At 37.7% G+C, this 26,654-nt stretch overlaps 1 protein-coding gene across 1 annotated transcript in view; it reads right to left on the reverse strand.

The window, feature by feature from the left end:
- Positions 1–26,654, reverse strand: part of MYO16 (myosin XVI) — a 944,954-nt gene that overhangs the window by 650,074 nt on the left and 268,226 nt on the right. Inside the window, exon 11 of the mRNA XM_053707787.1 lies at positions 5,688–5,753. Coding sequence (XP_053563762.1) covers positions 5,688–5,753 — 66 coding nt within the window. The remainder of the gene's footprint in view (positions 1–5,687; positions 5,754–26,654) is intronic.

Raw genomic sequence — 26,654 nt, forward strand, 5'->3', positions numbered from 1 at the left:
ACCGCAGAACATCCACTAACTTTACCCCTGGTTGCTCCATCAACCCTTTGCCCCAGAGCTCCGCTCTTTTGGGGATTGGTAGCCTCTAGGGAGGACAAAGAGCTGGGGGAATTATCGGAGGGGAGCTCCTTTGGGAACTGGGGGTTTTGGATACCCCTAACCCCATAACTTCAACGGACTGTAACTCCAGTCCCTGGTAACGCCGCTCCACCGGGATCACCCTAAAACCGCTACCACTGTGGCTGCTATGGAGGTGCCGGTCACTCTGGAGGGGCGGGAATGGGGGGAAAATTGTGGGATTGTCCTTTATGTTATCAAGATGAGCTATGTGTATAAAAGGAGTGTATGTTTTACAATAAAATCAGTTCTTGTTTCACCTGAATGCTAGTCTGTCTAGTTATTTGGGTGAGCTCCAGCTAAAATCACTTTCCTGGGCTACATAGCAGCCTGTTCCACGCAAAAGAAAGGACCCTCTGTCAGAGTTACCCAGTCGGGGTAGCTGGAGTTTGCCACAGGTTGGGACACTGAGTACTGGTGCTGTCAGGCATCAGGGGTGGCTACAGGCTGTGGTCACTTAACAGCTACGTAGCTGCAGTCGGCAGGGAGGAAGCAGGACCCTTTGGCGGAGCTACCCAGTCGGGGTAGCCGGGGTATCCGTCACACTAATGATGACATGTAGATTGAGAAGAGAAGGGGACTGAGGACAGAGCCTTGCGGTACCCCAACAGAAAGTGGTGAAGGGGCAGAGGAGGCCCCAAAGAAGGCTATACTAAGGGTACGGTTTGACGGGTAGGAAGAGAACCACGAGAGGGCTGTGTCACAAAATGCCAAAGGATTGGAGGGTTTGGAGCAAAAGAGGATGGTCAATAGTATCAAAGACTGCGGACAGATCAAGGAGGATAAGCAGAGAGAAGTGTTTTTTTTTTATTTTGCTGTAAGTAGGTCACTGGTAACCTTAACGATTGCTGTCTCTGTGGAGTGATGGGGACGGAATCCAGATTGCAGTGGGTCAAGGAGGGAGTTTAATGTAAAGAAATGGGATACGCGTGCATATACTAGCTTTTCGAGAAGCTTTGAGGCAAGAGGGGGTAGGGAAATAGGGCGGTAGTTGGATGGGGAGGTTGGATCAAGAGAAGTTTTTTTTTGAGAATAGGTGTGACCAGTGCATGTTTCAGAGATGAGGGAAATATACCGGTGCTGAGGGAGAGGTTGAAAATGTGTGTGAGTATAGGGGGTAAGGGTAGAAGACAGGAAGGGGAGCAGCTGTGAGGGGATAGGGTAAAGAGGACAGGTAGTGCGGTGAGAGCTGAGTAGAAGTGTCAAAACATTTTCCTCAGTAACAGGGGAGAAAGAGCTAAATTTATGGCTATGAAGGTTGTGGTTGATTGCGAGTGTTTGAGGGGGTGAGAGAATGGAAGTATGTTGAGAGCTGATTTCGTTTCTGATGGAATCAATTTTGCTACTGAAGTGGCTGGAAAAGTCTTGAGCTGATAGAGAAGTAATAATAGGGGGTGGGGGTAGGCAGAGAAGAGTATTGAAAGTGGAGAACAGACGTTTTGGGTTTGAAGAAAGATTAGAGATAAGAGTAGAGAGGTAATGTTGCTTATAGAGATTAAGGGCAGAATACTAGGATTTCAAAATGAACTTGTAATGAAGGAAATCAGCTGAACTCCGAGATTTTATCCAGTGCCGCTCAGCAGTTCAGGAACATTTGCGTAGGTACCGTGTCAGAGTAATATGCCAGTGCTGAGGATGAGTGTGTGATTTCCAAGCAATGGTAAGAGGGACCAGATTGTCAAGGACTGATGTAAGGGTGGAATTATAGTGGCAGATAGATTGGTCAGGGCAGGAGAAGGAGGAGATGGATGAGAGGAGAGGTTTGAGGGAATTAGCAAGCTGTTGTTGATCTAACGACATAATGCTTCTGTGAAGTTTGGTGTGAGAAGTACAGGGAGTGCAGAATTATTAAGCAAATGAGTATTTTGACCACATCATCCTCTTTATGCATGTTGTCTTACTCCAAGCTGTATAGGCTCGAAAGCCTACCACCAATTAAGCATATTAGGTGATGTGCATCTCTCTAATGAGAAGGGGTGTGGTCTAATGACATCAACACCCTATATCAGGTGTGCATAATTATTAGGCAACTTCCTTTCCTTTGGCAAAATGGGTCAAAAGAAGGACTTGACAGGCTCAGAAAAGTCAAAAATAATGAGATATCTTGCAGAGGGATGCAGCACTCTTAAAATTGCAAAGCTTCTGAAGCGTGATCATCGAACAATCAAGCGTTTCATTCAAAATAGTCAACAGGGTCGCAAGAAGCGTGTGGAAAAACCAAGGCGCAAAATAACTGCCCATGAACTGAGAAAAGTCAAGCGTGCAGCTGCCAAGATGCCACTTGCCACCAGTTTGGCCATATTTCAGAGCTGCAACATCACTGGAGTGCCCAAAAGCACAAGGTGTGCAATACTCAGAGACATGGCCAAGGTAAGAAAGGCTGAAAGACGACCACCACTGAACAAGACACACAAGCTGAAACGTCAAGACTGGGCCAAGAAATATCTCGACTGATTTTTCTAAGGTTTTATGGACTGATGAAATGAGAGTGAGTCTTGATGGGCCAGATGGATGGGCCCGTGGCTGGATTGGTAAAGGGCAGAGAGCTCCAGTCCGACTCAGACGCCAGCAAGGTGGAGGTGGAGTACTGGTTTGGGCTGGTATCATCAAAGATGAGCTTGTGGGGCCTTTTCGGGTTGAGGATGGAGTCAAGCTCAACTCCCAGTCCTACTGCCAGTTTCTGGAAGACACCTTCTTCAAGCAGTGGTACAGGAAGAAGTCTGCATCCTTCAAGAAAAACATGATTTTCATGCAGGACAATGCTCCATAACACGCGTCCAAGTACTCCACAGCGTGGCTGGCAAGAAAGGATATAAAAGAAGAAAATCTAATGACATGGCCTCCTTGTTCACCTGATCTGAACCCCATTGAGAACCTGTGGTCCATCATCAAATGTGAGATTTACAAGGAGGGAAAACAGTACACCTCTCTGAACAGTGTCTGGGAGGCTGTGGTTGCTGCTGCACGCAATGTTGATGGTGAACAGATCAAAACACTGACAGAATCCATGGATGGCAGGCTTTTGAGTGTCCTTGCAAAGAAAGGTGGCTATATTGGTCACTGATTTGTTTTTGTTTTGTTTTTGAATGTTAGAAATGTATATTTGTGAATGTTGAGATGTTATATTGGTTTCACTGGTAAAAATAAATAATTGAAATGGGTATATATTTGTTTTTTGTTAAGTTGCCTAATAATTATGCACAGTAATAGTCACCTGCACACACAGATATCCCCCTAAAATAGCTATAACTAAAAACAAACTAAAAACTACTTCCAAAACTATTCAGCTTTGATATTAATGAGTTTTTTGGGTTCATTGAGAACATGGTTGTTGTTCAATAATAAAATTAATACTCAAAAATACAACTTGCCTAATAATTCTGCACTCCCTGTAGAAGGAGGGAGAGTTGTAGGGAGGGATGATATGTTGCAAGTGAGGAGATGATGGTCACAAAGAGGAAAAGGAGAGTTTGTGAAGTCTGAAATAGTGCATCGATATTTCACATTACAATGTTCTTTACATAGCATAATATGTTCTATTTATTCATAAATACATATTTTAATATATTTCTGATGTTTTTATTGTAAAATATATATCTATACCTATATATACATATATATTTACATGATTATATATAAGTATAGATATATAAATAGAACATATTCTGTTATGAAAGAACATCGGAATGTGAAATAGTTACAGTAAATACACTGTATAACACTTTAGTATAAATGAATATTGCAGAAATATGCTTTTACATGTTTTAATCTACTTAACTGCAAAGGGCTCCAATGCACTTATATATATAAATGTGTGTGTGTGTGCATATGTATTTATGTGTTTATATGTCTATATATGTCTGTAATACATATATACACATAAATACATATGTACACACATATCTACACATATCTACACACACACATATATATATATATATATATATATATATATATATATACTGTATATAAATTTAGTAATTAAATGAAGAACTCACTGGGTTTCTGACGTCTGTGACAAACTTTATTTATGACATTTCAGGACTATCAGCGTCCCGTCCTCTGACAAACATCAAGTGAAAATAAACTAGCTTTTAAAGACCTGAAATCCCCTCCCCAGAAGGCTACCAATCAGGATAAGCCATGTGCAAAAGCAAAACCTGCCGTGTACATCAAGTCAAAATTCTATATTACATTATGTGTACATATAAACATTACATAAAGCGTGTCAACAAAAATGGCGCCACGCTTGGAAAGTGTATAAACAGTTATTCTCTTGGCATCCATCTGTTGATCTCTCAGATCGAAAATAAAAATTATACCTCCAACTCATCAACAGATACTGATTGGGTCTGATCCCCGTGTCAAATAAAACAAAACCTCTCATTGGTACCGGTGTCATACACCCCCATCCAGTAATAGGCTGCTAGTCCGTAGAATTATGAAGGAACAACAACGCCACCTATTCTGTATATCTAGAGCAGAACTTCCACTTCCCACTATTTAAACAAATAAATATGAATTATCATTGTACAAGTTTTTTATACTTATCATGCTATATAAAGCCAATACAAAGATTAACACTGAAAAACTATCTTATGTGATTTATATTAATGAAAGGGAAATTGTATCCTTTATATGTTACAGAATTTGTAACTCTTAGGTATGGTCTGTAAAGTGTGTCTACTGTTATGTCCTAATATATGGAATAAAGAAACATCATCTGTACAGTATACAATACCTGTGAAGTTGTTTTGTTACAAATGCAGACGGATATTCATTCTGTTTTCACAAATTAGTATTCAAACAAATGAACCACAAAAATTAGAAGAAAATAAATAAAATACTGATGTCAGTATTCATTTGTTTCCTTTAAATTACCTTAGGGGTTAAAATACTGACCTATAGTTTACTGCAGAGATGTGCTAATCCAACACTTCTTCACAGCCACACTAATAGAAAGCTTAGAGCCCGCTTAACCTCCTATTATCACGGCCCATTGGCTCTGTGAATGAGGGTCAGAATTAGCGCAGCTCTCCAGCACGCTAAAGGTTAGTGTTTAATGCTACAGGTAAACTTTTTTACATGTAGCAAAGGACTATTTACCCTTATTTAACAAAAATAAATGTAAATGTCCCATGAATATTCAGTATTTGTTTAGTTGAAAACAAAACAAATACCAAATAGCACAGGCAACGGATATATGAAAAATTAAGTTTTTCGAATATTCCCTACAAAAAAAATTGTCATAACCCAATTGTTTGCCCGTGCACACCTAATTACTTAATATAAGTCAGCAGATGTTTAAAGCTGTATGAAATGATGATGACACTCTGGAGTCAATAAAATACTCTTATTACGGCAATATGCAGAACATATAAAATGACATAAAATGATCATTAATTGGTGATATTTTACTGAATATTCACACAATAAAAACAAATACATAAAATGTTATCTTGTTCTCTTGTTTCAGTAAACAACAAAGAAAACTGAAGACAAAAATGGTATGAGTAATAGCAGTGACTTATACAAAATATTATAACCAGTCTAATAGGAAATATTCTTACCAATGCAGAGTATATTGGAAGTTCTTTGTATGGGTTAACTAGCAGCAAAATATTTCCAATGTATGTCTGAAAAATAAAACAAAATATTTATCTATATTTGATTCAATATATATATGAATATCATCCAGAAATCTTTCCTGAATGATATATGCTATATAAATATTTTTCAAAGTAAAAGATAGTTTCTGCTGTTTAAATAATGGCTTCTGGGTTAATGCATTAAATCTAATGGTCTTATTTATGTTAATATTTGTATAAAGAGTGAGTATGTTGCCATTAATTTAATTATTTCTGTTAACCCTTTAAGGACACAGCTTTCAGTTTGCTCAATTGTTTTATGACGGAAAAATTCCGTCATATGTCCTTAAGAGGTTAATTAGCTACTTCTTACTTTTTTATTTTATTTTATTTTGTAAATGGAGTGGAATAATTATCATTCATATTTTTCTAACATTTTACTCAGTATTATAGAGCTGTTCATTACATGTATGTATGGAACAATAAATGTGTTTTTTTCCAAAAGGCAAATAAAGCAGATTTAAAAGTAAGATTCTACAGGAGTGTATTAAACATATGTTAGGTTACAAATTCATGTTAGTGTAGAGGTGATTCCTGAAGGAGTGTGCGTGCACAGGTGTGTGAATGTGTGTTTGTTGTAGTGTATGTGTATATGTATATTTGTGTGTACATATATATGTGTGTGACTTTGTTGTGCTGTGTGTATGTATATGTGCGTGTGTTTGTTGTGGTGTGCGTATGTATATGTGTGTGATAGTTTGTTGTGGTGTGTGTATATACTGTATATATGTGTGTGTGAGTTTGTTGTGGTGTATGTATATATATATATATATATATATATATATGTGTGTGTGTGTGTTTGTTGTAATGTGTGTTTATGCATATGTGTGTGTGAGTTTGTTGTGGTGTATGTATGTAAATGTGTTTGAGCGAGTTTGTATATGTGTGTTTGTTTTGGTTTGTGTATGTATATGTGTGTGTGTGAGAGTTTGTTGTGGTGTGTGTATGTACAGGTGTGTGTGAGTTTGTTTTGGTGTGTGTATGTATATGTTTGTGTTTGTGGTGGTGTGTCTATGTATATATGTGTGAGTGAGTTTGTTGTGATGTGTTTATGAACAGGTGTGTGTGAGTTTGTTTTGGTGTGTGTATGTATATGTGTGTGAGTTTGTTGTGGTGTGTGTATATATTAGTTGTGTGTGATTTTGTTGTGGTGTGTTTATGTATACGTGTGTGTGTTTGTTGTTGTGGTGTATGTATATGTGTGTGTGTGAGTTTGTTGTGGTGTGTGTATGTATATGTGTGTGAGTTTGTTGTGTTATGTGTATGTATATGTGTGTGTTTGTTGTGGTGTGTGTATGTGTATGTGTGTGGAGATTTTTTGTGATGTGTGTATATATATTTGTTTGTGTGTGTGTGTGTTGTGGTGTGTTTATGCATATGTGTGTGTTTGTTGTGGTTTTGTATATGTGTGTGTGTTTTTGTGTGTATATGTATATGTGTGTGTGTTGGTTGTGATGTGTGTATGTATATGTGTAGGAGTTTGTTGTGCTATGTGTATGTATATGTGTGTGAGTTTGTTGTGTTATGTGTATGAATATGTGTGTGTATGTGTATGAGTTTTTTTGTGATGTGTGTATGTATATTTGTGTGTGTGTGAGTTGGTTGTGGGGTGTGTATGTATATCTGTGTGTGTGTGTGTGTGTGTGTATGTATATGTGTGTGAGTGAGTTTGTTGTGGTGTGTGTATGTATATGTGTGTTTGAGTTGGTTGTGGTGTGTTTATGTATATGTGTGTGTGTGTTTGTTGTGATGTTGTATATGTGTGTGTGTGTTTGTTGTGGTGTGTGTATGTATATGTGTGTGTGTTTGTTGTGTGGGTATGTATATGTGTGTGAGTGAGTTTGTTGTGGTGTGTGTATGTATATGTTTGTGTGTGAGAGAGTTTGTTGTGGTGTGTGTATGTATATGTGTGTGTGTGAGAGAGTTTGTTGTGGTGTGCATATGTTTATGTGTGTGAGTTTGTTATGGTGTGTGTATGTATATGTTTGTGTTTGTTTTCGTGTGTGTATGTATATGTGTGTATGAGTTTGTTGTGGTGTGTGTGTATGTATTAGGCATGTTTTTGTTGTGGTGTGTGTGTGTATGTATTAGGCATGTGTTTGTTGTGGTGTGTGTATGTATATGTGTGTGTGTTTGTTGTGGTGTGTGTATGTATATGTGTGTGTGTTTGTTGTGGTGTGTGTATGTATATGTGTGTGTATTTGGTGTGGTGTATGTATGTATATGTGTGTGAGTTTTTTTGGTGTGTGTATGTATATGTGTGTGAGTTGGTTGTGGTGTGTGTATGTATATCTGTGTGTGAGCTGGTTTTGGTGTGTGTATGTATATCTGTGTGTGAGCTGGTTTTGGTGTGTGTATGTATATGCATGTGTGTTTGTTGTGATGTGTGTTTGTTTTGTTGTGTTTATGTATGAGTTTGTTGTGGTGAGTGTATGTATATCTGTGTGTTTGTTGCGGGGTGTATATGTATATGTGTGTGTGAGTTTGTTGTGGTGTGTGTACGTATAGGTTTGTGTGATTTTGTTGTGGTGTGTGTATGTATATGTGTGTGTTTGTTGTTGTTGTTGTTGTGGTGTATGTATATGTATGTGTGAGTTTGTTGTAGTGTGTGTATGTATATGTGTGTGTGTGTGTGTTTGCTGTGGTGTGTGTATGTATATGTGTGAGTTTTTTGTGCTTTGTGTATGTATATGTTTGTGTGTGAGTTTGTTGTGGTGTGTGTATGTATATGTATGTGTGTTTGTTATAATATAATACAATCTAAGGTGGCGCTTGTAAAAGAGTAAAACGTAAAAAAATGTTGGTGTAGACTGTACCTTTAATAGTTGGCAGTATACAGTATGTCTGATACAATGTAAAATATACAAATAACCATATTAAATATACATACAGATTTTACAAAGAAATGTCCCACGTGAACAAAATATACTTCTTGGATATAGGAGAATCCTCCTTAAAATAATTTTTCGCATGTTGGCTGCCTCCTCCAGAGTCCTCACCGATTGATCCGGGTTAGAGCTGTAGAATATAAAGAAGAACATAGGGGCGCCTCATGTTCAGGATCATCAAACACAAATATGAACTGGATATAATATAGGCCAAATGGGTACTCACATATTAATAGAGCACACCCATGTGCTAGTAGGTGCAGGCTGTAGAATTATCAGGTGTAACAGCTCACCCCCAGCTGGGATTTTCAGTGTACTGCAATGGATATAAAGCATAGATAGAAGGCACTACATGTGCAGATTTTAACCATATATTTTGCTAATGTCAAATGGGTACTCACATATTCACCAAGCACACCAATGTGCTGGTAAATGCAGACTGACAGATTTATAGCAGGTGTGTCAGCTCACCCCACTGTGGTTCTCCCAATGAGCAGGATACAGGTGCAGGGAAGTGCCATTAATGGTACTCCAATAGGAACTCAATAATCACAGGCAGGTAAGGTCTTTCCACTCAATTTGGATTTTTGTAAAATATGGTATTTATAAAAAAAAGTTTAAAAACAAATACAAAAGTGGAATAAAGGTATCCAAATGTCCCCCTGTACATGCAACACGTTTCTCGGCGCTATAAGGCCGTTTCCTCAGGCATAATATACACCTTACCAATACACCTGCTTTATATAGCTCCTACCTAACTCAAATTGGCATATCAATCTACTTTTCCCATCTCTTGTTATTATTTTTATTAATGTTTTCCACAATCATTTTTGTGAAAAAAAGCCCCTTAGCTATCTTATCTACGTGAATACTGCCTTTATTGTTTTATTTAGTTGCGCTGTGCAAGTATGTGTCCGTTTTCATCAGTGCAAGGTGTTGAAAGTACGTGTCCAGTTTTTTACACCCACACTCCAGTTTGTTTGTGTACACAGCATATTACACTTACTTCCGTGTTTCATTTATGCTAAATTTTATTTAGCCAATGGATACATCTTGCACAGCGCAACTAAATAAAACAATAAAGGTAGGATTCACGTAGATAAGATAGCTAAGGGGCTTTTTTTCACAAAAATGATCGTGGAAAACATTAATAAAAATAATAACAACAGATGAAAAAAGCAGATTGACATGCCAATCGTCTTTATAAACCCCAAGAAAAAATGTTACACCCCCTATATCTATGTATTGAGTCTTATATATAGATGGAATAAGGATTTATAAAAAGGTAAGACATCATAAATTATTGTAAGACAGAGTGAAGATATTTGTGAGATAAGAATGTATTCAATGAAAGATGGAATGTAAATCATTGTGAGACAAAAAATGTGTATTATATCAACTGGGTAACTGTGAAAATCATTACTGATGAGACTGATGAGATGTAATATGAAAGGAAATGTATATGTATATGTATATGTGTATATATATATATATATATATATATATATATATGTGTGTTATTTTAGAGATGTATAAGGAAATGAAATGTATATTTATTTTCTATGTTACCATTTGTGGGTATAGGATATATGTTGCTTATTAAGATTGCTGCTCCATATATGAGATGTAAGATAGGGCATACAGCTTTAATGGTCATATGGGTAGAATCTGAGTGTAGAGCCTGAATATGCAGGTGTATGCAACTAATCAATTAGAGAACACGCCCCCTAAAAGGGAGGATATGGTTCATTTGAGTTAGGTAGGAGCTATATAAAGCAGGTGTATTGGTAAGGTGTATATTATGCCTAATGTAACAGCCTTATAGCGCCAAGAAACGTGTTGCATGTACAGGGGGACATTTGGATACCCTTATTCCACTTTTGTATTTGTTTTTAAACTTTTTAAATAAATACCATATTTTACAAAAACCCAAATTAAGTGGAAAGACCTTACCTGCCTGTGATTATTGAGTTCCTATTGGAGTACCATTAATGGCACTTCCCTGCACCTGTATCCTGCTCATTGGGAGAACCACAGTGGGGTGAGCTGACACACCTGCTATAAATCTGTCAGTCTGCATCTACCAGCAAATTGGTGTGCTTGGTGAATATGTGAGTACCCATTTGACATTAGCAAAATATATGGTTATACTCCGATTGATCTGCACATGTAGTGCCTTCTATCTATGCTTTATATCCATTGCAGTACACTGAAAATCGCAGCTGGGGGTGAGCTGTTACACCCGATAATCGTACAGCCTGCACCTACCAGCACATGGGTGTGCTCTATTAATATGTGAGTACCCATTTGGCCTATATTATATCCAGTTCATATTTGTGTTTGATGATCCTGCACATGAGGCGCCCCTATGTTCTTCTTTATATTCTGTGTGTGTTTGTTGTTGTGTTTGTATGTATGTGTGTGTGTGTGTGTGTTTGTTGTGTGAGCATGTTGCCATTAATTTAAATCTTTTAGTTTATTAGCTACTTCTTAATTATATATTAAAGTTTATTTTGGAAATGGAGTGGAATAATTATCATTCATATCTCGCCAACATTTTACTCAGCATTAAAGGGACAGTCAAGTCCAAAAACATATTTTATGTCTCAAATAGGGCATGTAATTTTAAACAACTTTTCAATTTACTTTTATCACCAATTTTGCTTTGTTCTCTTTGTATTCTTAGTTGAATGCTAAATCTAGGAGGTTCATATGCTAATTTCTTAGACCTTAAAGGCCGCCTCTAATCTAAATGTATTTTGATAGTTTTTCAACACTAGAGGGCATTAGTTCACGTGTTTCATATAGATAACATTGAGTTCATGCATGTGAATTTACCATGGAGACAGCTCTGATTTGCTTAAATGCAAGTCTGTCAAAAGAACTGAAATAAGGGGGCAGTCTGCTGAGGCTTAGATACAAGGTAATTACAGAGGTAAAACGTGTATAATTATAACTATGTTGGTTATGCAAAACTGGGGAATTGGTAATTAAGGGATTATCTATCTTTTAAAACAACAACAATTCTGGTGTTGACTGGCCCTTTAAAGAGCTGTTCATTACATGTATGTATGTATGGGACTCTGACAATAAATGTGTTTTTTTTACCAAAAGTTGAATGAAGCAGATTTAAAAGTATGATTCTACAGGAGTGTATTCTATATTATAAAAGGCCAAGGCCAAGTGTGTTTGTCTGAAGCCGTCATGCGCAGTAGAGACTGCGCGCGGACAAACACACCTGGCCTTCAGCTGCAGAGTAGTGCGCACTGCGGAAGCTGCCTGGTGGGGGCGTGACCGGCGTCGGGCGTGCCGTGATGGGGGCGTGGGCGGCGGGTGTGGCAGGCATGACGAGGGTGTGTGGCCGGCGGGCGTGACGAGGGGGCGTGGCCTCACAGGAGCGCGCGAGAGGGGCGTGGCCGGCGGGAGAGACCAAAACAGAGGAAGGAAAGAAAGAAAGCAAGCAGAAGAGGGGGGAATAGCAAGAGAGTGGGAGAGAAAGAGGGGGAGAGAGAGGGGGGAGAGAGAGCTCAAAAGAGAGGGGGGAGAGAGAGCTTAAAAGAGAGGTGGGAGAGAGAGCGCAAAAGAGAGGGGGAGAGAGCGCAAGAGAGGGGGAGATAGAGCACAAAAGAGAGGGGGCGAGTTTAAAAGAGAGTGCAAAAGAGGGGGGAGAGAGCGCAAAAGAGAAGGGGGAGACAGAGTGCAAAAGAGGGAGAGAGAGAGCAAAAGAGGGAGAGAGAGAGCGCAAAAGAGAGGGGGAGAGTGCAAAAAAGAGGGGGGGAGAGCGCAAGGGGGAGAAAGCACAAAAGAGAGGGGGAGAGAGCGCAAAAAAGAGGGGGGAGAGAGCGCAAAAAAGAGAAGGGGGAGACAGAGTGCAAAAGAGTGGGGGGAGAGAGAGCTTAAAAGAGAGGGGGGAGAGAGAGCTCAAAAGAGAGGGGGGGAGAGAGAGCTTAAAAGAGAGGTGGGAGAGAGAGCGCAAAAGAGAGGGGGAGAGAGCGCAAGAGAGGGGGAGAGAGCGCATAGTGGGGGAGAGAGCGCAAGAGTGGGGGAGAGAGCGCACAAAAGAGGGGGAGAGAGAGCACAAAAGAGAGGGGGGAGAGTTTAAAAGAGAGTGCAAAAGAGGGGGGAGAGAGCGCAAAAGAGAAGGGGGAGACAGAGTGCAAAAGAGGGAGAGAGAGAGGGGGAGAGAGAGCTCAAAAGAGAGGGGGGAGAGAGAGCTTAAAAGAGAGGTGGGAGAGAGAGCGCAAAAGAGAGGGGGAGAGAGCGCAAGAGAGGGGGAGAGAGCGCAAGAGTGGGGGAGAGAGCGCACAAAAGAGGGGGAGAGAGAGCACAAAAGAGAGGGGGGAGAGTTTAAAAGAGAGTGCAAAAGAGGGGGGAGAGAGCGCAAAAGAGAAGGGGGGGACAGAGTGCAAAAGAGGGAGAGAGAGAGCGCAAAAGAGAGGGGGAGAGAGCAAAAAAGAGGGGGAGAGAGTACAAAAAAGAGGGGGAGAGAGCGCAAGGGGGAGAAAGCGCAAAAAAGAGGGGGGAGAGAGCGCAAAAAAGAGGGGGGAGAGAGCGCAAAAGAGTGGGGGGAGAGAGAGCTTAAAAGAGAGGGGGGAGAGAGAGCTCAAAAGAGAGGGGGGAGAGAGAGAGCAAAAGAGAGGGGGGAGAGAGAGCAAAAGAGAGGGGGGGAGAGAGAGCAAAAGAGAGGGGGAGAGAGAGCAAAAGAGAGGGGGGAGAGAGAGAGCGAGAGCGCAAAAGAGGGGGGAGAGAGAGCAAAAGAGAGGGGGGGAGAGAGAGAGAGAGCAAAAGAGGGGGGAGAGAGAGAGCAAAAGAGGGGGGAGAGAGAGCAAAAGAGGGGGGAGAGAGAGCAAAAGAGGGGGGAGAGAGAGCAAAAGAGAGGGGGAGAGAGAGAGAGAGCAAAAGAGGGGGGAGAGAGAGAGCAAAAGAGGGGGGAGAGAGAGCAAAAGAGAGGGGAGAGAGCAAAATAGGGGAGAGAGAGCAAGAGGGGGGAGAGAGAGAGCAAAAGAAGGGGGAGAGAGAGCAAAAAAGGGGAGAGAGAGAGAGCAAAAGAGGGGGGAAGAGTGCAAAATAAGGGGTAGAGAGAGAACTCAAAAGAGAGGGGGGGAGAGAGAGAGCAAAATAGGGGGAGAGAGAGAACTCAAAAGAGAGGGGGGGAGAGAGAGCGCAAAATAGGGGGGGGGGAGAGAGGGAGCAAGGGTTGGAACCGGGGTACCTAAAAAAGGACTAGTTAAATACATATTAGGGTAGAAATACATGTTGAGGTAGAGGTGATTCCTGTAAGAGAAATTCTAAAGGAGTGTGCATGCACAGGCATGTGTATGTGTGCTTGTTGTGGTGTATGTGTTTATGTATGTATATAAGTGTGTGTGAGTTTGTTGAAGTGAGTGTTTGTGTGTTTGTTGTGATGTGTGTATGCATGTGTGTGTTTGTTGCGGTGTGTGTAAGGAAAGGAATGAAACAAATTTTACTTTTCCATATTTTTCTCATCTTTATCTATTAAAGGTGGTTTTCCATGACAAATACAGAAAGGTTTTTATATGGTGTTGTATTAATAAGGAAGGTTGTGATGCTGTGGAGGCTTAAAAATAAAAAGAATGTGTTGTGAGAGTACTGAATAAATGATGTGAGTGTAAATATGTTTGATTGATTAAATGTGAACTATTAGAGGAGGGTGAAACATTGGGGAGTGTGTGGGTCAGTTTTTAAATCAGCTGAGTAAGTTGGTACAGAGGGAGCTTTATTCTGCAAAAATTGAGTTTGTGTCCCTGTTAGGACAAAAGAGAAAAAGAGTGCTTAGAGGAGGGATCTGAGAAAGAAAAGAGGTCTGGCTTGTACATGTGTTTATACCTTGTCCAAAATCTATGTTTAATTCAAAATACTTTCATATACTGATACAACATTTAGTGACTGCACTTATAGATCTTATAAGTATACCATGGTGGGAAATACCTACCTGATTTTTGGTAGGGTCACCATCTGGTTGGGTGTTGCAGATCACTTTTAAGTTATATAAGAACATGTTCTAATGTTTGGCTGCTTTCGGTTTTATGGTCAGAGACGTCTCTTTACTTACATGTATTTAATAGTTGTATGCACTTTTGTTATGTGTTGGATTTCATTGTTTATTGGACACCTACATTGTATACTGTATGGTTTGATTTTTTTTGAGAAAAGTATGTAACATTTTTTATATCAAAAAAGTGCTGTATTCCCTGTCATTTCAGTGAGAAGTTACTTCCTTCTCAGTTCTATCTTTTGTATTCGATTCATATAATTTATTAAGGGTATGTACCAATAATGGGACAGATTATGAGTGGAGTACAAATTATGCTCTCGCTTGAGTGTTAATTGCTCTAGAAGCAAGATTTTTGAGCTCGTCAGTTTGCACTCGTATTATGAGATGAAAATAAACAGTTTTCACTCTGACCTGACATGCGCAAAACCACCGAAATTAGAATATTGCAAACGCATTCACATATTCAAGAAGGGGATACAGAGGCGCACGCTAAGCGTAGTAAGTTAGGGCAGGTAAACATAAATTTATTCAAGACAAATAAAAAATCACATTTCCCAACCTCAAACATATTGAGGTATGTTAAAAGAACATCAAAACAAATAGCACATCAGTGAAAATCACGACTCTTGTAAAATGCTGAAAGTGTCCCATAAGAAAACTCCTTTATATTGCCACTCATGCGGTTTTCCAGACAAGACAATCCGTAGGGCACTGGACTTCAGTCAATTATCAAAACAGAGTCTCATGAGCACTGATAGTGCATGTTATCCAAGAGAGGCTAATACACAAGCGTCACAATGAAAGCTCACAGCTGTACACAGAGATTCCGGCCGGATAGAAGGAACAGTTGAGTGTGACATGTGGATGGTGGGTGTGGCCTAATGGATTTCGTAGGTGGCTTCCTACTTCGTCAGAGGCATGCCCACTGTTACAACAGACCGTCTTTATAAAGTAGTAATAATGATCCCACATGACTGGTTCTCATCCAATCCACAGGTGCCTATCTGTCTAGCAAGTAAATATTTTTTTTACTAAAAACTGAATTCAAATAATTATAAAGTTTTAAAATCACAAATAAATAATCATCATGAGAATATTTACAACAAAATATCATCAACATTAAACTTGATGTTTAAAAATGTAAAAAAATATAATTAATAGATTTAAAATAAAATCTTAAATAAGAAACTACTCAAATATTCCCCTATAGGGCAGTTATAATGTTATTTTATTTAATATTAATCATTATTTAATTTACGGCTCCATTATATATCCTCACTCAGCTAGCTTATTAAGATAAATTAGGAAGAGATGCCATTAGTTTAGCCATCTATCAGGAAGGCTGCTAAATCTATTTCCCTATTCATTCCTATTGGTTCAAGGCTACCTAGGGTTTGTATCCAATATGTTTCCCTGCGTCTAAGAGTCACTAGTCTATTTCCTCCCCTGCTATCCAATTTGATTAGTTCTATAGCTTTTACTCTTAGACTACTAGGGTCCTGGTTATGTACTGTAGTGAAGTAAGCCGATACCCCATGTGTCAAAATTCCCTTTTCTATATTGTTTAGGTGTTCACAAAAGCGTGTTTGTAGGCTTTGTTTGGTCCTCCCAATATATATCTTCCCACATGAACATTACAAGTGGTACACAACATGGGTGGTCTACCAGTTCATTTAATTTTTGATGTCATAAACTCTATTGATTCTTAATGAGACAACACTTTTATTATCTCTGTCTAAATGTGTACAACTCAGACATCCTTTTCTTCCACATTTATAGAATCCATTTGTTTTCTTCTATAACCAATTTCCCTGTTTATTATCCCCCTTAGTTTACTGGGAGCTAAGATATTTTTAAAATTTAGATTTTTTTCTAAATATCACTTGGGGTCTATCGGTTAATACTGTTTTTAGTATGGGGTCTTGTAATCAACAGACCAAATACCATTTTTTTAAAAAACATTTTCTATTTGACGAGATGATCTATTGTATTTAGTAATGAACAAAGTCTCGTATAATTTCCTTATTTCTTGAGAAAACGTTCTTTGAGTATAATAGACTCCTGTTCGAAAGTCTCCACATTTGTGCAGTTTCTTCTAACTCTTTGAAACTGCCTAAATGGGATATTTCTGATCCATTTCTCATGGTGTCCACTCTTTGCCTGCAAATAGGCGTTTGTATCCGTGTCCTTTCTATAAAGACCTGTCACAATCTCATTGTCTATATGTGTCAGAGTCAAATCCAGAATTAGATATTAGAGCTTTTCTGATAATATTAAATTTATATTAATGGTTTTATATATTATTATTATGTCCATTGTATGACAGTGATAATCTCACTCTTGTCTATATGCATACTCTAGGGTGTACGTGATACATTAGCACACACCTATTATACGATAATACATTGATTGTGTTACTCTCAACTTAGCAATATAAGTCCTATTATAGATTCCCTAGCCATCTGAACTATTATTATTATTTTTCGATATATTTATTGTTTTAAACAATTGAAAGGAACTAAAGACATATCTTAACTTAAAATAATGTCAAACAAATATGGAAAATACTTTAATATAACCAATAGACGTAGAATTCTATCTACAAATTTCAGTAAAAAATCAAATGAACTCCTCTTTAAGAGATTAGAAAAGCTTTAAAAAATGCAGATTAGACATTGGTACGATATGATTGCTTTAGAAAACTTTAAAAGCAACAATTTAGTACCGAATGGTTTAAGAATGTCTAAAAACTGCATTTTTGAATTAGAGGAAGTAGAGTTACATACAGAGTGGGAGGAAGCGCTGGAGGAGTGTTATTTTAAGTTAGTTGATATTGCTATAACATATAGGGATAAGAAGGTAAATACACTAACAGAACAGATAAGAGAGACTGAAGATGAGTTAGAAAAATGTGGGGAAAGTGATCATTTTTGGGAATTGGATTAAAGGAATAGGCAGGCAATAACTACTTTTGAACATGAGGTAATAAAAACTAAAAAGAAAAAAATGAATAATGCCTATATACTCACAAACTCCACTAAAATAATGAAGACCCCTCAACCACTAATGACATTAACACAGAAGATGAAATAGATGTTAGATCTGGAAATTTTCATATCAATGGTCAACCTAAGTTTAATTTAAATAAAAAGAAAACAAGTGTGAAAATAAATCAAAAACAGAATCAACAAAATAAAAATAAAAATAAAAACAATAATGGAAGGGATAATTTTGAGAATAATGGTGCAAATTCTGTAACACCACAAATGAAACGCAATTATTATAATAATGGAAATAAAAATAAAAATAAGGGTACACCAAAACAAGGTTTTATTAATGGGAATGCAGGAAGTACCAAAAATGGCTATAAGAATCTGGGTTTTAGAGCCAGGAACTATTCCTTTAGAGGGCCTCAATATAAAGGCAATTGGAATGAAAAAAAAAACCATACCAATGGTCAATCTTTAACATACCAACATCCCAATAAACAAAATAAAAAAGGAGGGCCATATGACGGGATGGGAGCCAGACCCAAATATTCAAATGCTAAAAATCTGAATTTTACAGAGGGACAACCTAATAAAATTGGCCACTACTTCAAACCCTCCACAGAATTCAATCAGGAGCATTTTTTAGGGGTAGGGGAGTCCCCGACAGGGATGAATTTGAAAAGAGGAGTAAGAGAAGCAGGAGAGGATGTCGAGGAGGATTGGTACTCCGACTCAAAAAGGAGAAAAGGGAAAGAATGGTGAGGGAACAAAAACATAAACAGAAGATTTTTAATATCAGCTCCAAAACTCTAACTATCAAAGAGGAGGAGCTTTTGGAGAAAGGTCTTTCTTTTGCACCTACACAAAACCCTAGTGATTTTGAACTATTTATAGATCTCCAAAAATTCTCACGTAAACTCACCCTTAAAAGATTTTATGCAAGTAAGAAGGGAAATGAGAATTTACAAAATTCGATTAACGAAATAAATTGTGAACAAAATATATTTGAAGAGTCTATGGCCTAGATTTAGAGTTTGGCGGTAGCCGTGAAAACCAGCGTTAGAGGCTCCTAACGCTGGTTTTAGGCTACCGCCGGTATTTGGAGTCAGTCAGGAAAGGGTCTAACGCTCACTTTTCAGCCGCGACTTTTCCATACCGCAGATCCCCTTACGTCAATTGCGTATCCTATCTTTTCTATGGGATCTTTCTAACTCCGGTATTTAGAGTCGTGTCTGAAGTGAGCGTTAGAAATCTAACGACAAAACTCCAGCCGCAGAAAAAAGTCAGTAGTTAAGAGCTTTCTGGGCTAACGCCGGTTCATAAAGCTCTTAACTACTGTGCTCTAAAGTACACTAACACCCATAAACTACCTATGTACCCCTAAACCGAGGTCCCCCCACATCAACGCCACTCGATTACATTTTTTTAACCCCTAATCTGCCGACCGCCACCTACGTTATCCTTATGTACCCCTAATCTGCTGCCCCTAACACCGCCGACCCCTATATTATATTTATTAACCCCTAACCTGCCCCCCACAACGTCGCTGCCAGCTACCTACAATAATTAACCCCTAATCTGCCGATTGCAAAGTGCCGCTACTTACGTTATCCTTATATACCCCTAAACTGCTGCCCCTAACACCGCCGACCCCTATATTATATTTATTAACCCCAAATCTGCCCCCCACAACGTCGCCTACACTTATTAACCCCTAATCTGCCGAGAGGACCGCACCGCTATTATAATAAAGTTATTAAACCCTAATCCGCCTCACTAACCCTATAATAAATAGTATTAACCCCTAATCTGCCCTCCCTAACATCGCCGACACCTAACTTCAAACATTAACCCCTAATCTGCCGGCTGGAGCTCACCGCTATTCTAATAAATGTATTAACCCCTAAAGCTAAGTCTAACCCTAACACTAACACCCCCCTAAGTTAAATATAATTTAAATCTAACGAAATTAATTAACTCTTATTAAATAAATTATTCCTATTTAAAGCTAAATACTTACCTGTAAAATAAATCCTAATATAGCTACAATATAAATTATATTTATATTATAGCTATTTTAGGATTTATATTTATTTTACAGGTAACTTTGTATTTATTTTAACCAGGTACAATAGCTATTAAATAGTTAAGAACTATTTAATAGCTAAAATAGTTAAAATAATTACAAAATTACCTGTAAAATAAATCCTAACCTAAGTTACAATTAAACCTAACACTACACTATCAATAAATTAATTAAATACAATATCTACAAATAAATACAATGAAATAAACTAACTAAAGTACAAAAAATAAAAAAGAACTAAGTTAAAAAAAATAAAAAAATATTTACAAACATCAGAAAAATATTACAACAATTTTAAACTAATGACACCCACTCTAAGCCCCCTAATAAAATAACAAAGCCCCTCAAAATAAAAAAAATGCCCTACCCTATTTTAAATTACTAAAGTTCAAAGCTCTTTTACCTTACCAGCCCTGAACAGCCAATCAGAATCAAGTTCAATCCGATTGGCTGATCCGATCAGCCAATCAGATTGAGCTCGCATTCTATTGGCTGTTCCAATCAGCCAATAGAATGCGAGCTCAATCTGATCGGATCGGCCAATCGGATTGAACTTGATTCTGATTGGCTGATTCCATCAGCCAATCAGAATATTCCTACCTTAATTCCGATTGGCTGATAGAATCCTATCAGCCAATCGGAATTCGAGGGACGCCATCTTGGATGACGTCCCTTAAAGGAGCCTTCATTCGTCGGTAGTCCGTCGGGCCAGCAGGATGTTCCGTGTCGGAGGTCTGCAAGATGGATCCAGAAGAAAGAAGATTGAAGATGCCGTTGATAGAAGACTTCAGCCGGTTCATGGACCTCTTCAGCTCCCGCTTGGATGAAGACTTCAGCCGGATCATGGACATCTTCAGCCCCCCGCTTGGGCTTGGATCAAGACATCGGAGGAGCTCTTCTGGATCCATCGGTGAACCTGGTATGGTGAAGATAAGGTAGGAACATCTTCAGGGGCTTAGTGTTAGGTTTAGGGGGTTTGGGTTAGATTAGGGGTATGTGGGTGGTGGGTTGTAATGTTGGGGGGGGTATTGTATGTGTTTTTTTACAGGCAAAAGAGCTGAATTCTTTGGGGCATGCCCCGCAAAGGGCCCTGTTCAGGGCTGGTAAGGTAAAAGAGCTTTGAACTTTAGTAATTTAGAATAGGGTAGGGCATTTTTTTATTTTGGGGGGCTTTGTTATTTTATTAGGGGGCTTAGAGTAGGTGTAATTAGTTTAAAATTGTTGTAATATTTTTCTGATGTTTGTAAATATTTTTTTATTTTTTGTAACTTAGTTCTTTTTTATTTTTTATACTTTAGTTAGTTTAATTCATTGTATTTATTTGTAGATATTGTATTTAAATAATTTATTGATAGTGTAGTGTTAGGTTTAATTGTAGGTAATTGTAGGTATTTTATTTAATTAATTTATTGATAGTGTAGTGTTAGGTTTAATTGTAACTTAGGTTAGGATTTATTTTACAGGTAATTTTGTAATTATTTTAACTATTTTAGCTATTAAATAGTTCTTAACTATTTAATAGCTATTGTACCTGGTTAAAATAAATACAAAGTTACCTGTAAAATAAATATAAATCCTAAAATAGCTATAATATAAATATAATTTATATTGTAGCTATATTAGGATTTATTTTACAGGTAAGTATTTAGCTTTAAATAGGAATAATTTATTTAATAAGAGTTAATTAATTTTGTTAGATTTAAATTATATTTAACTTAGGGGGGTGTTAGTGTTAGGGTTAGACTTAGCTTTAGGGGTTAATACATTTATTAGAATAGCGGTGAGCTCCAGTCGGCAGATTAGGGGTTAATGTTTGAAGTTAGGTGTCGGCGATGTTAGGGAGGGCAGATTAGGGGTTAATACTATTTATTATAGGGTTAGTGAGGCGGATTAGGGGTTAATAACTTTATTATAATAGAGGTGCGGTCCGCTCGGCAGATTAGGGGTTAATAAGTGTAGGCAGGTGGAGGCGACGTTGTGGGGAGCAGATTAGGGGTTAATAAATATAATATAGGGGTCGGCGGTGTTAGGGGCAGCAGATTAGGGGTACATAGGGATAATGTAAGTAGCGGCGGTTTACGAAGCGGCAGATTAGGGGTTAATAAAAATATGCAGGGGTCAGCGATAGCGGGGGCGGCAGAATAGGGGTAATAAGTGTAAGGTTAGGGGTGTTTAGACTCGGGGTACATGTTAGAGTGTTAGGTGCAGACGTAGGAAGTGTTTCCCCATAGGAAACAATGGGGCTGCGTTAGGAGCTGAACGCGGCTTTTTTGCAGGTGTTAGGTTTTTTTTCAGCTCAAACAGCCCCATTGTTTTCTATGGGGGAATCGTGCACGAGCGCGTTTTTGAAGCTGGCCGCGTCCGTAAGCAACTCTGGTATCGAGAGTTGCAGTGGCGTTAAATATGCCTGTACGCTCCCTTTTTGGAGCCTAACGCAGCCATTCTGTGAACTCTCAATACCAGAGGTATTTAAAAGGTGCGGCCAGAAAAAAGCCAGCGTTAGCTACGCGGGTCGTTACCGACAAAACTCTAAATCTAGGCCTATGACTTTGGAGACCATAATACATTTGGAGAAAGAGAGCAGTGATACTCAAAGTATAGAGAGTAGTCAAAATCTAGTAGAGATGCTTGAAGAACTTGAGGTAGAGGCCTCTGATCTAAAAATTAACCATACAAGTTTGAAACTAAATTCTACTTTTTACCCCCTTTTTGCACAGGGTTATTTCATTCCTGTTTTTAATGAACTCATACTCCATGATTTAGAGCAAAATTTGTAAAAAGGATAATGGCCCTAGACATTGGAACTTGAGTTTAAAGGAAAAAGAAACTTTAAAAAAACTTAAAAATGATAACATTATATTCCGTGAGGCGGATAAGGGAGGGGGGATAGTGCTACAAGATAAGGTGGATTATCTAAAAGAAGGCTACCAATTATTGGGTGACACAAAAACATATATCAAATTAAAAGCTAATCCAACAAAAACTTTTAAAAATCAGTATTACACTCTGATTTCCTCAGTGAGAGATAAGGAGATACTGGATAAATCAGAATAGAAAAATAGTGGTGTTCTACCACCTGCCAAAAATCCATAAGCAACTTATTGATCCCCGGTCACCCAATAGTGTCCTGGATAGGCTCCCTGACCACAAAATTGTCACAGTATGTAGACACAATTATAAAACTGTTGGTACCGTGCCTGCAATCTTATGTTAGAGACAGCACGGACATTATCAACCAATTAGCCCAGTGTCAATGGAAAGAAAATTACATGTGGATCACACTAGATCACACTCTTCGCTGTATACAGCTATACCACATGATTTGGGACTTTAGGCTGTATAATATTTTTTTAGGAAAACTAACTATATAGACCTTTTTTATTAATTTCATTCTACAAAATATTAATTTTTGATTTGAGGGAGAATTTTTTCTTCAAACAACCGCTACTGCCATGGGGACTAAATTCGCCCCAAATTTTGCTAATTTGTACATGGGGTGGTGGGAGGACTTGTATATTTTTTCTAACAACCCTTTCAATAATTACATTGTGAAATGGTTCCCGTTTATAGGCGACATTCTTATTATATGGCAAGGTCCAGAGAATGAAACCTTGTGTCATATGTAAACTGAAACCTTATAAATCTCAAATTTACAGAATGTCACCACTCAGAACGTATTACTTTTCTGGATTTGACTCTGACACATATAGACAATGAGATTGTGACAGGTCTTTATAGAAAGGACACTGATACAAACGCCTATTTGCACACAAAGAGTGGACACCATGAGAAATGGGTCAGAAATATCCCATTCGGGCCGTTTCAAAGAGTTAGAAGAAACTGCATGAATTTGGAGACTTTCGAACAGGAGTCTATATTATACTCAAAGAATGATGATCCCTCTTTAGTGCAAAAGGCCTATATCAAAGCCAGGAGTCAAAATAGGACTGATCTATTGAAAATTAATTAAAAAAGAAATAAGGAAATAGTGCAAGACAATCAACCTTTGTTCATTACTAAATACAATATATCGACTCGTCAAATAGAATTTTTTTTAAAAAAACATTGGTCTGTTTTATTACAAGACCCCATACTCAAAACAGTATTAACCGATACTTAGACCCCAAGTGATATTTAGAAAAAATCAAAATTTGAAAAATATCTTAGCCCCCAGTAAACTAAGGGAGGATAATAAACAGGGACATTGGTTACAGAAGAAAACAAAGGGATTCTATAAATGTGGAAGAAAAGTATGTCTTAGTTGTACACATTTAGACAGAGATAATAAAAGTGTTATCTCCTTAAGAAACAATAGAGTTTATGACATCAAAAATTCAATGAACTGTAAGACCACCCATGTTGTGTACCACTTGTAATGTTCATGTGGGAAGATATATATTGGGAGGACCAAACAAAGCCTACAAACACGCTTTCGTGAACACCTAAACAAAATAGAAAAGGGAATTTTGACACATGGTGTATCGGCTTACTTCACTACAGTACATAACCAGGACACTAGTAGTCTAAGAGTAAAAGCTATAGAACTAATCAAATTGGATAGTAGTAGAGGAAATAGACTAGTGACTCTTAGACGCAGGGAAACATATTGGATACAAACCCGAGTTGGCCTTGAACCAATAGGAATGAATAAGGAAGCCTTCCTGATAGATGGCTAAACTAATGACATCTATTCCTAACTTATCCTAATAAGCTAGCTGAGTGAGGATATATAATGGAGCAGTACATTAAATAATGATTAATATTAAATAAAATAACATTATAACTGCCCTATATTGGGAATATTTGAGTAGTTTCTTATTTAAGATTTTATTATAAATCTAATAATTATATTTTTTTACATTATTAAACAACAAGTTTAATGTCTTGATATTTTGTTGTAAATATTCTCTTGATGATTATTTATTTGTGATTTTAAAACTTTATAATTAATTGAATTCAGTTTTTAGTAAAAAAATCTTTACTTGCTAGACAGATAGGCACCTGTGGATTGGATGAGAACCAGTCATGTGGGATCATTATTACTACTTTATAAAGACGGTCTGTTGTAACAGTGGGCATGCCTCTGATGAAGTCGGAAGCCACCTACGAAACCCATTAGGCCACGCTCATCGTCTACACGTCTAACTCAGCTGTTCCTTCTATCCGGCCAAAATCTCTGTGTACAGCTGTGAGCTTTCAGTGTGACACTTGTGTATTAGCCTCTCTTGGATAACGTGCACTATCAGTGCTCATGAAACTGTTTTGATAATTGACTGAAGTCTATTGCCCTACGGATTGTCTTGTCTGGAAAACTGCATGAGTGGTATATAAAGGAGTTTTCTTATGGGACACTTTCAGCATTTTACAAGAGTCGGGATTTTCACTGATGTGCTATTTGCTTTGATGTTCTTTTAAAGGGACAGTCTAGGCCAAAAAAACTTTCATGATTCAGATAGAGCATGTAATTTTAAACAATTTTTCAATTTACTTTTATCACCAATTTTGCTTTGTTCTCTTGGTATTCTTAGTTGAAAGCTTAACCTAGGAGGCTCATATGCTAATTTCTTAGACCTTGAAGCCCACCTCTTTCAGATTGCATTTTAACAGTTTTTCACCACTAGAGGGTGTTAGTTCACATATTTCATATAGATAACACTGTGCTCGTGCACGTGAAGTAATCTGGGAGCAGGCACTGATTGGCTAGACTGCAAGTCTGTCAAAAGAACTGAAAAAAGGGGCAAATTGCAGAGGCTTAGATACAAGATAATCACAGAGGTTAAAAGTATATTATTATAACTTTGTTGGTTATGCAAAACTGGCAAATGGGTAATAAAGGGATTATCTATCTTTTAAAACAATAAAAATTCTGGTGTAGACTGTCCCTTTAACATTCCTCATATGTTTGAGGTTGGGAAAGGTGAGTTTTTATTTGTCTTGAATAAATTTGTGTTTACCTGCCCTAACACTACGCTTAGAGTAGCGTGCGCCTCTGTATCCTCTTCTTGTTTTCTATACAGAATGTTCCAGTTGCCAGGACCGTGTCTTAAAGGAGCAGCAACTATCTCTAACATTTTGGATTCAGACTTGCTGAAAGGATACCACAGACTGGGAAAACACTTCCCAATATATCCTTTTATCATAATTAACGTTTATACTTAATATATATTTAAAAATACATAGAACATATTCTGCAATTTTCAGAACATTAGAATGTCAAATATTTATAGTAAATACATAGTTGAAGCCTTTATTAAATATGAATATTGCATAATATGCTTTTACATGTTTTCATCTACATAACTGCAAAGGGCTCCAATGCAATTATATATATGACAGTATATGTGTATATAAATACATATGTACACATATATAAACACACATATATAAACACACACACATATATATATATGCTGATGAAGGAGGCAAGACCTCCGAAAACGTTACAGGAATAAAGTAACTTTGCTGTGAAAGACCTGAGAGTGCATTTTTTTGGCTACTATATATATATATATATATATATATATATATATATATATATATATCTATATATATATATATATATATATATATATATATATATATATATATATATATATATATATATATATCTATATATATATATATATATATATATATATATATATATATATATATATATATATATATATACCCAGGACATACTTGAAAACGAGAGAAATCTTAATGTATCCTTCCTGGTAAAATATTTTATAAATATATAAATATATATATATAAGGGGGGAGAGCACAAAAGAGGGGAGAGAGAGCGCAAAAGAGAGGGGGGAAGAGAGAAAATAATAGGGGGGAGGGGAAAAGATAGGGGAGAAAGAGAGCAAAATAATGGGGATAGAGAGAGCAAAGGAGGGGGGATAGAGAGAGCAAACAATAGGG

Source organism: Bombina bombina, chromosome 3 (genome assembly GCF_027579735.1).
Source record: "Bombina bombina isolate aBomBom1 chromosome 3, aBomBom1.pri, whole genome shotgun sequence".
Taxonomy (NCBI): domain Eukaryota; kingdom Metazoa; phylum Chordata; class Amphibia; order Anura; family Bombinatoridae; genus Bombina; species Bombina bombina.